Consider the following 13,194-nt stretch of genomic DNA (forward strand, 5'->3'; position numbering starts at 1 on the left):
GTCAGACATTCTGTTAAACATTACAAATATCTCATTTGACTCTGGGAGGTAGGTTCTATCTTTATCCCCATTTTACAGATGAGAAAACTAATGCAAAGAGAAGTTAAGTGACTTGAACAAGATCACACAGCTTAGGCACAGGAGAGCCAGATCCTTCTAACTCCCAACCTATTGATCCATTCGCTCCATGAGGCTGAGTGAGATGACCCCAGTGAGATGACCCTGGGAGGCTGTTAGCCTGCCTAGTTCTATTTCTTTTTAGTTTTTCATATTATGCTTCAGAATATAGTCTGCTAACAGCCTGAGACTTTTAGAGACCAAATAGAGGATGCTTTGTGAAAGGATTAGATGGCGTCTGCAGGGCTTCCAGGCCCCCAGGGCTCTGGGGAATGAGTTGGGATCTCCTTGGCCCCTCTCCACGTCCCCCACCCCCTGGCCAGCCCCTCAGAGGCTGGGAAGCAAAGTCTTAACTGAAGAGCCCAGGAGACAGAGGGGCTGAGATGGGGATCTGGGAGGAGGACCAAACAGCCTGCAAGCAGGCATCAACCCCCTCACATGGGCTGCTTGAAGTAGCAACTGCCCAGCTTGGAGGTGGGAACCAAGGGGCACTGTGCCAGCCACTCAGTCGGTGTTGCTGGGAGGGAAGCTCTTACTGGCCTGCCAGTGGTTTCCTGATGCCAGTTAGAAACAAGTTCAGCACCAGGGCCAGGATGAAAGGAAACCTGGCTTGGCTTCTGTGACATTGAGTGCTTTGCTGTCAAAACAGGATCAGTTGTTTTAGAAAATGCATAGACCACTGTGGGTCCCATGCCAGATGGATCCCTCACTATGTGAGTTTTTCTGCATACCACCTGTGTGGCCTCGGATGAACACTTAATTCCTCTGGCCTTGGTTTTCTCATATGAGAGAGTTGGAATAGACATTCAACTAAGGTCCTTTTCAGCTATGAGCCTATAATCCTGTGTTTTTAAGAAAGAAAGAAAGAAAGAAAGAAAGAAAGAAAGAAAGAAAGAAAGAAAGAAAGAAAGAAAGAAAGAAAGAAAGAAAGAAAGAAAGAAAGAAAGAAAGAAAGAAAGAAAGAAAGAAAGAAAGAAAGAAAGAAAGAAAGAAAGAAAGAAAGAAGGAAGGAAGGAAGGAAGTTTATGGTTTAGACATGTGATTTCCTCAGAGTTAGGAATTCCATCTATGAATACAGGTCAACAACTCACATCTAACTTTTTAGCTTGGAAAGTTGCCTGGGACAGTGAGAAGTTACATGATTTTGTCAGGGTCACATGCCTGTTAGGTACCAATGTCAGAACTTGCACCCAGGCCTTTCTGACTCCAAAGACAGTTCACTACCCATGATGCTATGATGTCTCTTCTAAAATATTGATAAAACAGTCTTTGGGCTTTGACCAGTAAGTCCCATCTTGGCTTGAGTTCATGCAGGACTGGGCCGTATGGTGTGGGATGCTGACCTTTCTCCCCATGGGCTCACTCAGGGCCGCCTGGCTAAGGCCAGGCCTGATGGAGGCCCCTGCCTGACCTGAATGGTGGTTTTCTTTCAAAATTGGGATGGGGAAGAAGAAAAAGATGTTTTTAAAGAGGGGGATATGAGGAAGGGATGTGGAAAGGATGCTCATTCACCTGTTGGAAAATGGATGAGTCAGGATGGAGCATTTGCTTGCCATGTTGACTCCCAGCTGCTGGCAATGTTAACCATCCGGCCTTTTGCATGCCTTGCCTCAATTTTCCCAGTCATTCCACCATCCCCTCTATGTCAGGAGTGTGGTCAGGGTAAGGCAGGGGTGGGGGCCCCATTCCAGTTTTTCTCCCCCCTCCAAATGTCTTTAGCTGTTCCCTCCCCCATGGGATGGGGAGGATGTAACTGAGGTCCAGGTCAGGGAGGGAAGACTGGCAGCTGTGCAGAGGGGGAGGGCAAGTTGGGTCTCTCTGAGTCAAAGTTACTCTCCCACACAGAAGACACATTGGTCTAGAGCTGGGCTGTCACAGTGCCTAAAATTCCACAATTAGAGTGTCATTCATTTAGGTTAAGTACTGCCTTCTCCTCACAACATCATTTTTAACAGGAATCCCCATGGAAGAGGTGACCCATTAAGTCACTAACAGGGCCCCAAAGCCTCTGAGGAGCAAGGGGGCTAAAACAGGAAAAATTTTCTCTTATGTGTGTTTCCTTGCATGGCATAGGGTGTCTGGAGTGGTAGGCATTCAGTGAAGACTCAACTGGATGGGCCAAGCAAAGTGGGCATTTCAGTTTTGCCAAGCACCGCCTCTTCCTGGAGCCTCCAGGCTCACTGGTATGCCCTTTTCCCAGTCCAGACTGTGGCTTGGCTCCTCCCAGGCCAGCTTGGCTCAGTGCACAGTTGTGCCATCTGCTCTGGGCCTCTTTCCCTTTCCAAGAGAGAGAGAGATGAGAGCAAAACTGGGGCCCTCTCCCACCTCCTGTTAAGTCCTCGCCTTTCCTCCTAAGGGAGGGAGCCCCACTCACACCTGGCCCCACCCAGAACTTGTGCACCAAGGTCCACAGGGGCAGATCCCACCTTGTCAGGGCCCTCCCATTGTGGAGCAGGTCCTAGAATATCCCAGCCTCCCAAAATAGAATGACAGAGGGAACTCCCCACCCGCCTTCACCAGGACAGTCAGGTGGTGATGTTTCCAAGGCTGGGATGGCTGGCAAACCTGGGGAGTCTTTTCTGGCTTTCTCATTTCTTCCCTTTCTCCATCCTTGCCCCTTTCAAGTGTCCCCTGTCCTCCCTCCCCCGGCCCCATCCAAGTCTCTTCCCTCTGCCATATCACACTGAGGTACCCAGTGATGAGGAGGCTTAAGGGGTGACCTCTCCCCTGGGAATTGCACTTCAGCAACAGAGCCAGCTTCAAGCCAGAACAATGTCTTCCAATGGTAGAACCCTGGCTTAGACTAAGGAACGCGCATGCAGCCATTATGTTCACAGCCTTGAGCAGCCACAAAACCATCTTGTAACACACCCCTCCCACCCAATTCTCCTGCCAGTTCCACTAACCACCATCCCACCCCACCCCTAGTTCTTGGAATACATATGAATTCTTCCAAATCCATGGTTCACCAGGAGGGATCACAGGGGAAGATGGGCCTCCCTGGGGTTAATCCCCATGTTCTTGAGTCCAGCTGTTTTTCTCTGCAGCTGTGCTGGCTCATCAGGTGCCCCCCTTGCCCCCCTCCATACAGACTAGCTCACCCCTAAGCTGAGGGCAGGGAGAAGGAGCCAGGCTGGTAGGGTTATTTTGAAACAGAAGAAATCACTCCCTCACCCCCATGGGAAGGGAGGAGGGAGGAGAAGGGGCCCTCTGCTGGGAAACAAGAAACATGAGCACGTGTGGAGAGATCTGCTCTTCTCCACACCCCCTCTCACACCTCTCCCCTCATGGGACCACATGTCTAAAGCTGGAACAGACCTCAGGGTCCACCTAGTCCAACCCCATCATTTTACAGATGAGGAAACTGAGGTCCAGAGAGTGACTTGCTCAAGGTTGCCCACTTAGTAAATGGATGAATTTAAACTTGGGTCCTGTGGTTCCAAGGACAACCCTCTTCCCTCTGTACCAGGGTTGTTGCTTAGGGGAATTGGAGGCTCTTCACACAGGCAGAGCCCCAAAGAGTATGGGGGAGCTGTAGTTTCTGTATGGTGAAGGCTGGGGCACAGCAAACAGGAGATGCATGCTTTAGGTGGAGAGTTTCAGGGAGAGTCGTTCATGGTGGCGTTTCCCAGGAGCCAATGGAGCATGAGCCCAAAGCCTGGCAAGGAATTTTTCATCTTACTACTGCTCCCTTAAGGGTAGTCTAGGGAGGAAAAAAATAAAAATAATAACTCACATTTGGTAACTAGGTGGCACAGTGGATAGAGCACTGGAAGACCTGAGTTCAAATCCAGCCTCAGACATTTACTAGCAAGTCACTTAACTTTGCCTGCCTCAGTTTCCTCATCTGTAAAATGGGAATAATAACATCACCTGCTTCCCAGGATTGTCATGAGGATCAAATGAGACATTTGAAAAGTGCTTAACCCAGTGACAGTCATCACATAGATGCTAGCAATCACTGGTATCATGATTTATATCACCCAGTTGTTGTAAGGATCATTGAGATAATAAACATGTAGCACGGTGCCTGACACATAGTAGGCACCATATAAACACTAAGTATTTATATTATTACATTTATGTAGCACTTTTAGGTTTACAAAGTATATTATCAGCAAGCATATATTAAGCACCTACTGTGTACTGGACATTATGAGCTTGCAATTTTGTATGTTATATTTGATCCTGAAGGATCAAAGGATGAGGAGTCACTGAAATTTATTGAAGGGGGGGAGTGGGGAGTGACAGGGGCAGATATTCTTGAGGTAGGTCCATTTGCCAGCTGAGTGGAGGATGACATGAAGTGGGGACAGACTTGAAGTAGAGAGATCATCAACCAGAGGGCTTTGGCAATAGTCTAGGCATGAGATGATGAGGACCTGTATGCACAAGGTGGAGAGAGTGTGAGAGAAGAGAACGGGGTGCTCATGAAAGACATTTCAGAGGTATAATCAACAGGTCTTGGTGTTAGATTGGACATGGGAGGGGGTGAGAAAGAGGGAGGAGCCCGGGATGACACTTTGGTTGGGAGCCTGGGTGCCCAGGAAGGTGGTCGTACCTCAAAAGTAATAGAGAAGTTGGAGTTAGGGGTAGTAGGAGGGAGGGAATGATGAGTCAGTTCAGTTTTGGACACACTGAGTATGTCTATGAGACATCTAGTTTGAGATGTCCAATAGGCAGTTGGAGATGGGAGCCTGGAGGTCAAGAGAGAGGTTAGAGCTGGGTAAATGGATCTGAGAATCATCAGCACGATGGTGATCATTGAACCTATGGGAGCTGTTGACATCACTAAGTAAGACAGTTTGAGAGAAGAGACAAGGCCCAAGGACAAACCCACAGGGACAGGGGACAGCCATAGGTAGCGGGAGTGACCTGGATGAAGATCTGGAAAGAGAAACTGAGAAAAAGCAGACAGATGTCGGAGAACCAGGAGGGAATAGCTCATGAAAACCTACTGAGGAAAGTCAAGATTAAGAAAATGTCACTGGATTTGGCAATTAAAAGAATACTGTTAACTTTTATGAGGACAGTTTCAGTTAAATGATAAGGTCAGAAGCCAGATTGCAAAAATTTAGAAGAGAGTGAAAGGAGAGGAAGTGGAAATATCAATTTAGATGGCTTTTTCAAGATTAGTCATGCACTAGTGCACTGTTGGTGGAATTGTGAACTGATCCAACCATTTGGAAAAGCAATTTTGAACTATTCCCAAAGGGCTATAAAACTGTGCATACACTTTGACCCAGCAATACCACTGCTAGGTCTGTATCCCAAAGAGATCAAAAACAAAAATGAAAGGGACCTATATGTACAAAAATATTTGTGGCGGCTTTTTTGTAATGGAAAAGAATTAGAATTTGAGAGGATGCCCATCCGTTGGGGGGTGGCTGAACAAATTGTAGTATATAATTATGACAGAATACTATTATGCTATAAGAAATGATAAGCAGGATGACTTCAGAAAAACCTGGGAAGACTGACATGAACTGATGCAAAATGAATTGAACAGAATGAGGAGAACAGTGTACATGGTAACAGCAACATTGTATGATGATCAGCTGTGAATGACTTAGCTCTTCTAAGTAATACAATGATCCAGGACAATTCCAAAGGATTTACGAGTTTAAAAAATGCTTTCCTCATCCAGAGAAAGAATTGATGGACTTTGAATGCAGATTGAAGCATACTTTTTTTTACTTTATTATTTGTGTGGGAGGGGGAATCTGCATTTTCTTTTGCAACATGGCTAGTATGGAAATGTTTTGTTTAACTGTACATGTATAATCCATATCAAATTGCTTGCCTTCTCAAAGGAAGAGAGAAAAAAAGGGAAAGAATTTGGAATTCAAAACTTAAAAAAGAATGTTAAAAATTTTTGTTTTCTTGTAATTGAGAAAAGATAAAATTTAAATTTAAAAAAAGGGTTAGGCATGAAAAGGAGGAGAGAGATAGAAAATTAGCAGGGATTTTTAAGGATGAGGTGACGTAGACATGTTTGTAGTGTGAGAAACTGAAGATTAGTGAGAGAATGGGGATAGCAAAGGGCGCAATCTGCTGGAAAAGATGAGAAGGAATTTGGTTATAGGACAAACTATCTCATGTGATCCTTAGAAAAGCCCTGACCAGACTGAGAATCAGAAAGGGTAGGTGACTTGGTCCTAGTCACACAGCTAAAAACATCACAGCTCAGTGTCAAACTGAGGCCTCTCTTGTTGCTTCATCAACTCATTAACAGCCCTTCAGGTGTCTTCCCCCATTAGCGAATAAGGCAGAGATTGTCTCGTTGGTATTTGTAGCCCCAGCTCTTAGCACAAAGCCCTGCTTAATACTGCTCCCCCACCCCCTTCTCTCTCTCTGTCTCTCTCTCTTTCCCTTTCCCTCCCTCCTATCCCTTCCTCTCCAGTTTCTCTTTTTGTTGCCCCCACCTTGCCTCTCTAGTAGCTGGCAGAATCTGTGTTTGAACAAAGGTTTTTTTTTTTTTAATACTAAATCCTGTGTTCTTTCCATTACACCATAGCTGTGGTCCACACAACTCCTGGGTACACAGCTCAGGGGTAACATTTCTTGGAGATGCTTCCAGCTGACTCAGAACTTGGCATCCCATTCAGATCTTAATTTCCCATCAAACTCGCCTCCTGTGCAGCTGGCAAAGGCTTCATTCACTGCCCATTCTCTACTCTGGGGTCTCCTCTGAGTCTAGGAGGCTCTCTCTGGCTAATTTCCCATTAAGGGAATGCACTGAGTTAATGGTGAAACCAGCCATGCTGGGGAGTGGGAATCTGATCATGGCACCAATGTTTTCCATTTCCTGCTTCTAGGGTCTCAGCCTCTCCATGGAGATAATTGGGCCTCCTAGCCCCCTTTATCTCTGGCGACATCCAAAGGGGCTGAATCGAGTTAGGAGAGCCTGGGTCATCCCACCCATCAGCGTGTCTGAGAACCACAAGCGGATTCCCTATACCCTGGTGCAGGTTGGCAAGGGCTTGGGGCAGGGAAACAAGGGGACCTCAGGATGAGCTTTGTAATTATCCTCCACATGTGCAGAAGAGGAGGACACAGTCCTACCCAGAACTTGACATTACTACCAAAGCCCAAGGGCGAATCCCACCTACACCCCTGTGTCCCCCACAACGCCTACATCTGTGACTTTCCCAACTGAAGGCAGAAACTTCTCCCAGGCCTACTCAGAATTCCTGAGGCATGGGGGTCAGGCTGGAGAAGATAGGGGAGGACAGGGCTGGTAAGGGGGTGCCAGTCACCCTGTTCCTTATCAGGAAACATTGAAGAGCCTGCTACGTATAAGATGTCATGCTAGGTTCTGGGGATATAGAAATGAAATCAATAACATGGACCTACTCTCAAGGTCATCATGGTCTAATGGGGAAGGATTCAGGGAGGGATAGAAGTGGCATGCTAATAAATAGGTATAATAAATACCAAGTAGAATGCCATAGGGACAAAGGAAAATCCAAGATGTTCAAGCCAGAATACTTTAGACAGGGAGGAGGGGTGGCAGGGAAGGCTGCATGGAGGAGGCAACTCCTGATTTGAAGCTTGAAGTCTGAGAAAGATACCACCAGGTGAAGAGGAAGCACTTTTCTTCCCTTGGTAGGTAATAGTCCCTATTCACTAGGAAATAATCTCCAAAGGACAAGTATCTTAGGATAGGGGTAAGAGAATACATATAGATTATCTTTCACTAAGAGGGATCACAGGGGAAGATGGAGCCCCCAGGGGTTAATCCTCACATCCCTAAACTCAGATTTAGAGTTAGAAAGGCTTAGATTTAGAAGAATAAGATTTAAAATCTTGTCCAGTGCCATTATTTTATAGATGAAGAGACTGAGGATTCAGCAACATTTAAGTGACTTGTCCAAGGTCACATAGGAAGAACTCAGCTCCCCCGACTCCAGATTCAACGCCATTCTGCCGTACTATAGCATTGCCTCTCTTACATGTCCGTTTTCTGTCCTGGGGCAGATCAAGTCTGATAAACAACAGCTGGGTGGAGTCATCTACAGCATCAAGGGCCCAGGGGTAGATGAAGAGCCTTTGGGGGTCTTCTCCATCGATAAGTTCACCGGAAAGGTGTTCCTCAATGCCATGCTGGACCGAGAGAAGACTGATCACTTTAGGGTAAGGGCTGCTGGTAGGAGGAGTCTGTTCTAGCTTAACCCAGACCACTGGAAGCCCCCTCCTCCACCCCCATCAGGGTCGTTCCCAGTGCTCTTGAACTGTTTTTGGGCTCAACAGGAAAGTCACATCTGGGACACTTAGAGAAGAGAAGCAGAGAATGGCCACCCAAAGTCAGCCCTACCCAGAGCCCATCCATATACAGATGTGTCGATTTTCTCCCTTTAAACAGATGAGAACCCCACAACCTAATGTGATTCAAGTAACCTTCCCAAAGTCACCTAGTAAATGATGGAGTAGCTAACACCAGAGGCCAAGTCTCTGGATCTCTGTCCCAAACTCATTGTACCATCCATGTGGCTGTTCAGACAAAGTGCCCACGGTGCCAGTCCCAGCTCTCTTTCTCACTTAGCTCAAGGCCTTTGCCCTGGATCTGAGAGGGTCCACGCTGGAGGACCCGACTGACCTGGAGATTGTGGTAGTGGATCAGAATGACAACCGGCCAGTCTTCCAACAGGAGGTATTCACCGGCCACGTTCTAGAGGGAGCCATCCCAGGTGAGGCTGGTCAGCCCTCCCCTCCCCAAGCATATGCCTCATGATATTGGGGAATAGGGCCTGGGGATGCTGGGATGCACCTGGTTTCCCAAAAACTTAGAAGTTCCTTTGAAAAACTCTGTGTAAGTAAATGTGGTCATTAAAAGTAGGCCAGAGACCATCTAGGGGTAAATAGCCATATTTCATCAGGGGTTTCCAAAATTCAAAAATGTTTCCAAAGACACAAAGAAAGAATGCATGAAAAAATAAAACTGTATTCAAGCTTTGGAAAATAAACTACCTACAACCTGTTTATAGCAAAGGGGCTGAAGTCTTAGCAATAAAGAGGATGATGACCTTTCCAGCCCCAACCTTATCAAAATGCACGGGGCAGTGAGGACATATGTAAATATAACAAGATCAGTTGTTTGATTCCCAGACCGGAGCTAATCTCATCACTAAGAACTGTTTATGTTGGATATTGAACCATTTATTTATTGAAATTGAATTCCCCCTCCCTCATCTATCTGTGACATCCACTCCAGGAAAGTCACAGGTTTTAAAAGGCTGGAAAACATTGAACTAATCCACGTTTGTTCAAATACTGGAGAATCACCAGCCTGGGTTGTTTCACCTTGGTGATCCCCTTGGTTGACATTGGGACATCCCCTCTTCATTTTGCCTGGAATATACTCCAGTCACCCCACACACACATACACACACACATCACATACCAATTCTTTCCAATCTGTTTAGTAGATCTATGTGCACCTTGGTTATTGGGGATGCTGAGGGAGTGAGTTCTCAGCTGTGAGTGTTTGGGTCCCTCGTTCTACCCATAGGGGAGGGAGGTCGTTGGAAGTCAGTATGTCCGTCCTCCCCCAGGGACCTATGTGACAAAGGCCGAAGCTACTGATGCTGATGACCCAGACACAGACAATGCAGCACTGAGGTACTCGATTCTGGACCAGGGTGACACAGAGCATTTCAGCATCGATGATCTCACCGGGGAGATCCGAACTGTGCAAGTGGGGCTGGATAGAGAGGTGAGGGCCCCCAAGAAGCGTGAAGGTGCAGTGAGGGGTGCGTGTGTGGATGCTGTCCTCACTGAGGGCACACACCCAGGGCATGGGCATTACCTGTGTCTTACTATAATCCTGCCCGGAGGCTCCCCAGAAGGGGCATGGAAAGAGGTTTGCCCTACTCTAAGAAGAGAAATGGCAGTGGCCTAACTGTCTGAGTACTAAACCAAGGGGCAACCATAGTGCACAGACCGCTGGGCTTAGAATCAGGAAGACCTGAGTTCAAATCCAGCCTCAGACTCTTATTAGCTGTGTGACCCTGGGCAAGTCATTTAACTTTGCCTCTTTTTCCTCATCTGTAAAATGAGCTGGAGAAGGAAATGGCAAACCCCTCCAGTGTCCTTGCCCAGAAAACCCCCAGTGGGGTTAGTCACAAAGAGTTGTACACAACTGAGCAAAAGTACTATTCCAAGCACTGTTGATTTCCTGGGAGCTTTTCCAAATAATGATTATAATAGCACTTATATTGTGCCGTAAGTTTTATTAGGAGTTTTACATGTGTTATCTAATTCTTGTGACACCCTGGGGGGAGGTGCCATTATTATCCCCATTTTATAGATGAGGAAATAGAGGGTGAGGGAGATTAAGTGACTAGCCCAGGGTTACACAGCTCTAAGTGTTTGAGGCTGTATTTGAACTCAGGTCTTCCTGAAAATTAGTTCATCATTATGTCCATTACCTGCTTGAGAAGCTGTGCACACACAGGTCGTGAAGGGGGCGCCGCACTCTCTGGTGCTCTCCTCTTGCGTCAGGTAGTGACTCTGTCGGCAGATGGGAAAAGCTGGGGGCGGGGGGGACTTTTTCATTTGTTCGTGACTTCTCCCCACTAGCAGCAATCCCCCCACAAGCCAGTCCTCCTTCTGAGGTACTGGACACCTGAGCCAGCCTGCTGCCCTCAAGCCCCATCTTGGTGGAGCGAGTGATGATAAACTTGGACCTCTGATGCTTCCTTCTACCCCTCCGTCCAGCATCTCATCCGTGGGGATCGCCCCACCCCCAGAAGGGCCCCTAGTCCAGGCGACAGCCCCTGGTGCTAAAGTTCCAAGAAGTGTTTTCAGAATCCTTCATCCCCCTCCTCATCCTCAATGATGCAGTCGAGTGGAAGAGTGAGCAGCTCTCCAGATGGCTGCTGACCTTTCCCAGCTCCCTAACGATGTGCCTTTATCTACAGTCTCACTCGGCTTCTTTTCCCTGGCCTCCTTTCCCTCTCCCTCAGGTGGTCGGAGTGTATAATCTGACGCTGCAGGTGGCGGACATGTCTGGGGATGGGCTCACCAACACGGCCACAGCCGTCATCTACGTGGACGACATCAATGACAATGCCCCAGAGTTCACCAGGGAGGAGGTATTGGCCCCATCCCCACACCTACCCCAAAGAGTCCACCATTCCTGTCAGTCCTGGTCTTAGTACCAGCCCCTTCTATTCCAGAAGTCTCTAAACTATTTAGTTTAGAGAAAACTCCTGTTGCTCTTGGGTGGGATGTGCCTCCTGGTTGAGAGCAACTAGGGTGGATCAGGCAATCAATAAGCTTAATTAAGCACCTACTATGTGCATGCACTGTGCTAAGAGGTGGGGACAGCAGCTGGTGGCACAGGACTGTCGCCCAGGAAAGGAGCTCACTAGGGTTAGATACAGAGATGAGTGTCCCATCTGCCTAGAGATGGCAGCCCTGTTTGGAGCCAGGAACGATGAGAGCAGCTCACATTCGTTCACACAGAGCTTTAAATTCACAAAGTACTTCCCTCAGAACAACTCCGTGAGGCATACAGTGCAGTTACTATAATGCTTTTTTTTTTTTTAAGTGAGGAAATTGAAGCCCCAAGAGGGTGATTTTCCCGAGGTCACACAAGCTATAAGGCAAAATCCAGTCCCCAGAGAGATCACATCCATCAACCAGACCCCCCTCACACACCAAACCCTGTTTTCCTGGGTAGTAACTGGGCACTGTGGTGTCTCTCCTAGTTCTCCATGAGAGCCGATGAGGCTGTTGGTGGAATAGATGTGGGGAGGCTTGAAGTTCAGGACAAGGACCTTCCTGGCTCTCCCAACTGGGTGGCCAAGTTCACCATTCTGGAGGGAGACCCTGGTGGGCAGTTTGCCATTCGTACAGACCCCAAGACCAACGACGGTATCCTGTCCGTGGTGAAGGTGAGCAAGGCCAGGATGTAGACTATGCCATGGTCAGGTAGGTGCAAAGACGTCTGAGTTCACTGACCCTCCCCAGCTGGTGGATGGGGAATGGACTTTGCCTAATTTCACAGCCAGTTTTAGAACCTGGACTCCTGGATCCTTGGCTCAGAACTATCTCATCACCAATATCCCTAGGAAACCTGCTCTTCATTTCAGCAGACTATCATGCATACCGATTAATCAGTGTGCATTTATTAAGTACCTACTGTGTGCCAGGCACTGGGGATAGGAAGATTATCCTCAAGGAGTTTATACCAGGGGAAGATGGACTGAGGGAATGGGAGGAGAAAGGGGGAACCTATCTATCTTCATCCCAGAACCTCTAGCCCTGCAGCCTTGAGGCCACATGTGTCCTTCTAGGTCCTTGGTCCTCAAGTGTGGCCCTTTGATTGAATCTAAACTTCACAGAATAAAGCCTATTCCTGGGCTGGGCTTTTGTCCCATTAGAAGTCCAGGGCTCTTGTTTCTATTTCTGTTTTTGTTCATCCACACCCATTAGTGTTTTGTAAGGAAAAGCTGTCATGGCCCCAGATAAAACTGAGGCTCACAAATGTGTGCCCAGAAGCTTGTATGTTTGGGGGAGGGGAGTTGCGAGGGAAGGAGATAGAGGCTTTGGATGTCACCAGAGCAGCTCCTTTGGTTCCCCTAGCCCTTGGACCATGAGAGCAGAGAGCAGTACCAGCTTCAGGTAGCAGTACAGAATGAGGCTCCCCTGCAAGCAACTGCCCCAAAGGCTGCTCGAGGCTTAGCCAGAGTGACTGTGGAGGTGCAGGATGTGAACGAGCCACCTGTCTTCCACACCAACCCTCTTCGAGCCAGTGTGGCTGAGGGGGCTGCTCCTGGGACTGACATCATCACCTTCTTTGCGAGAGACCCAGACACCCAGCAACATCAGCTTATCAGGTGAGAGCCAGGGAAGCCTCCAGTCTTGCCACCAAACCTTCTCAGGGTTCCAAAATTGCAGAGGCCTTCTGTAGTCTGGGAAAGAGGCAGGAGGCTTCTGTCCAGTGACCTGATTGGTAAAATCTATAATGCAACTACAGGATGGTCCCACAAAGCATGTGTCCTGATGTGTATGCATGGAAATGCACCTAAGTTTCTGTTGATGTGTATGATTGAGTATACTAAGTGTAAT

General features: G+C 47.7%; 1 protein-coding gene across 2 annotated transcripts in view; it reads left to right on the forward strand.

Annotated features, from left to right (window-relative positions):
• Window positions 1–13,194, forward strand: part of CDH15 (cadherin 15) — a 31,115-nt gene that overhangs the window by 12,186 nt on the left and 5,735 nt on the right. For both annotated transcript variants that reach the window (XM_072636542.1, XM_072636534.1), the window contains exons 2-8: window positions 6,936–7,088; window positions 8,098–8,253; window positions 8,663–8,807; window positions 9,672–9,832; window positions 11,085–11,213; window positions 11,832–12,017; window positions 12,709–12,962. In XM_072636542.1, the coding sequence (XP_072492643.1) occupies window positions 6,936–7,088; window positions 8,098–8,253; window positions 8,663–8,807; window positions 9,672–9,832; window positions 11,085–11,213; window positions 11,832–12,017; window positions 12,709–12,962 (1,184 nt within the window). The remainder of the gene's footprint in view (window positions 1–6,935; window positions 7,089–8,097; window positions 8,254–8,662; window positions 8,808–9,671; window positions 9,833–11,084; window positions 11,214–11,831; window positions 12,018–12,708; window positions 12,963–13,194) is intronic.

The sequence above is a fragment of the Notamacropus eugenii genome, chromosome 1 (assembly GCF_028372415.1).
Source record: "Notamacropus eugenii isolate mMacEug1 chromosome 1, mMacEug1.pri_v2, whole genome shotgun sequence".
NCBI lineage: Eukaryota > Metazoa > Chordata > Mammalia > Diprotodontia > Macropodidae > Notamacropus > Notamacropus eugenii.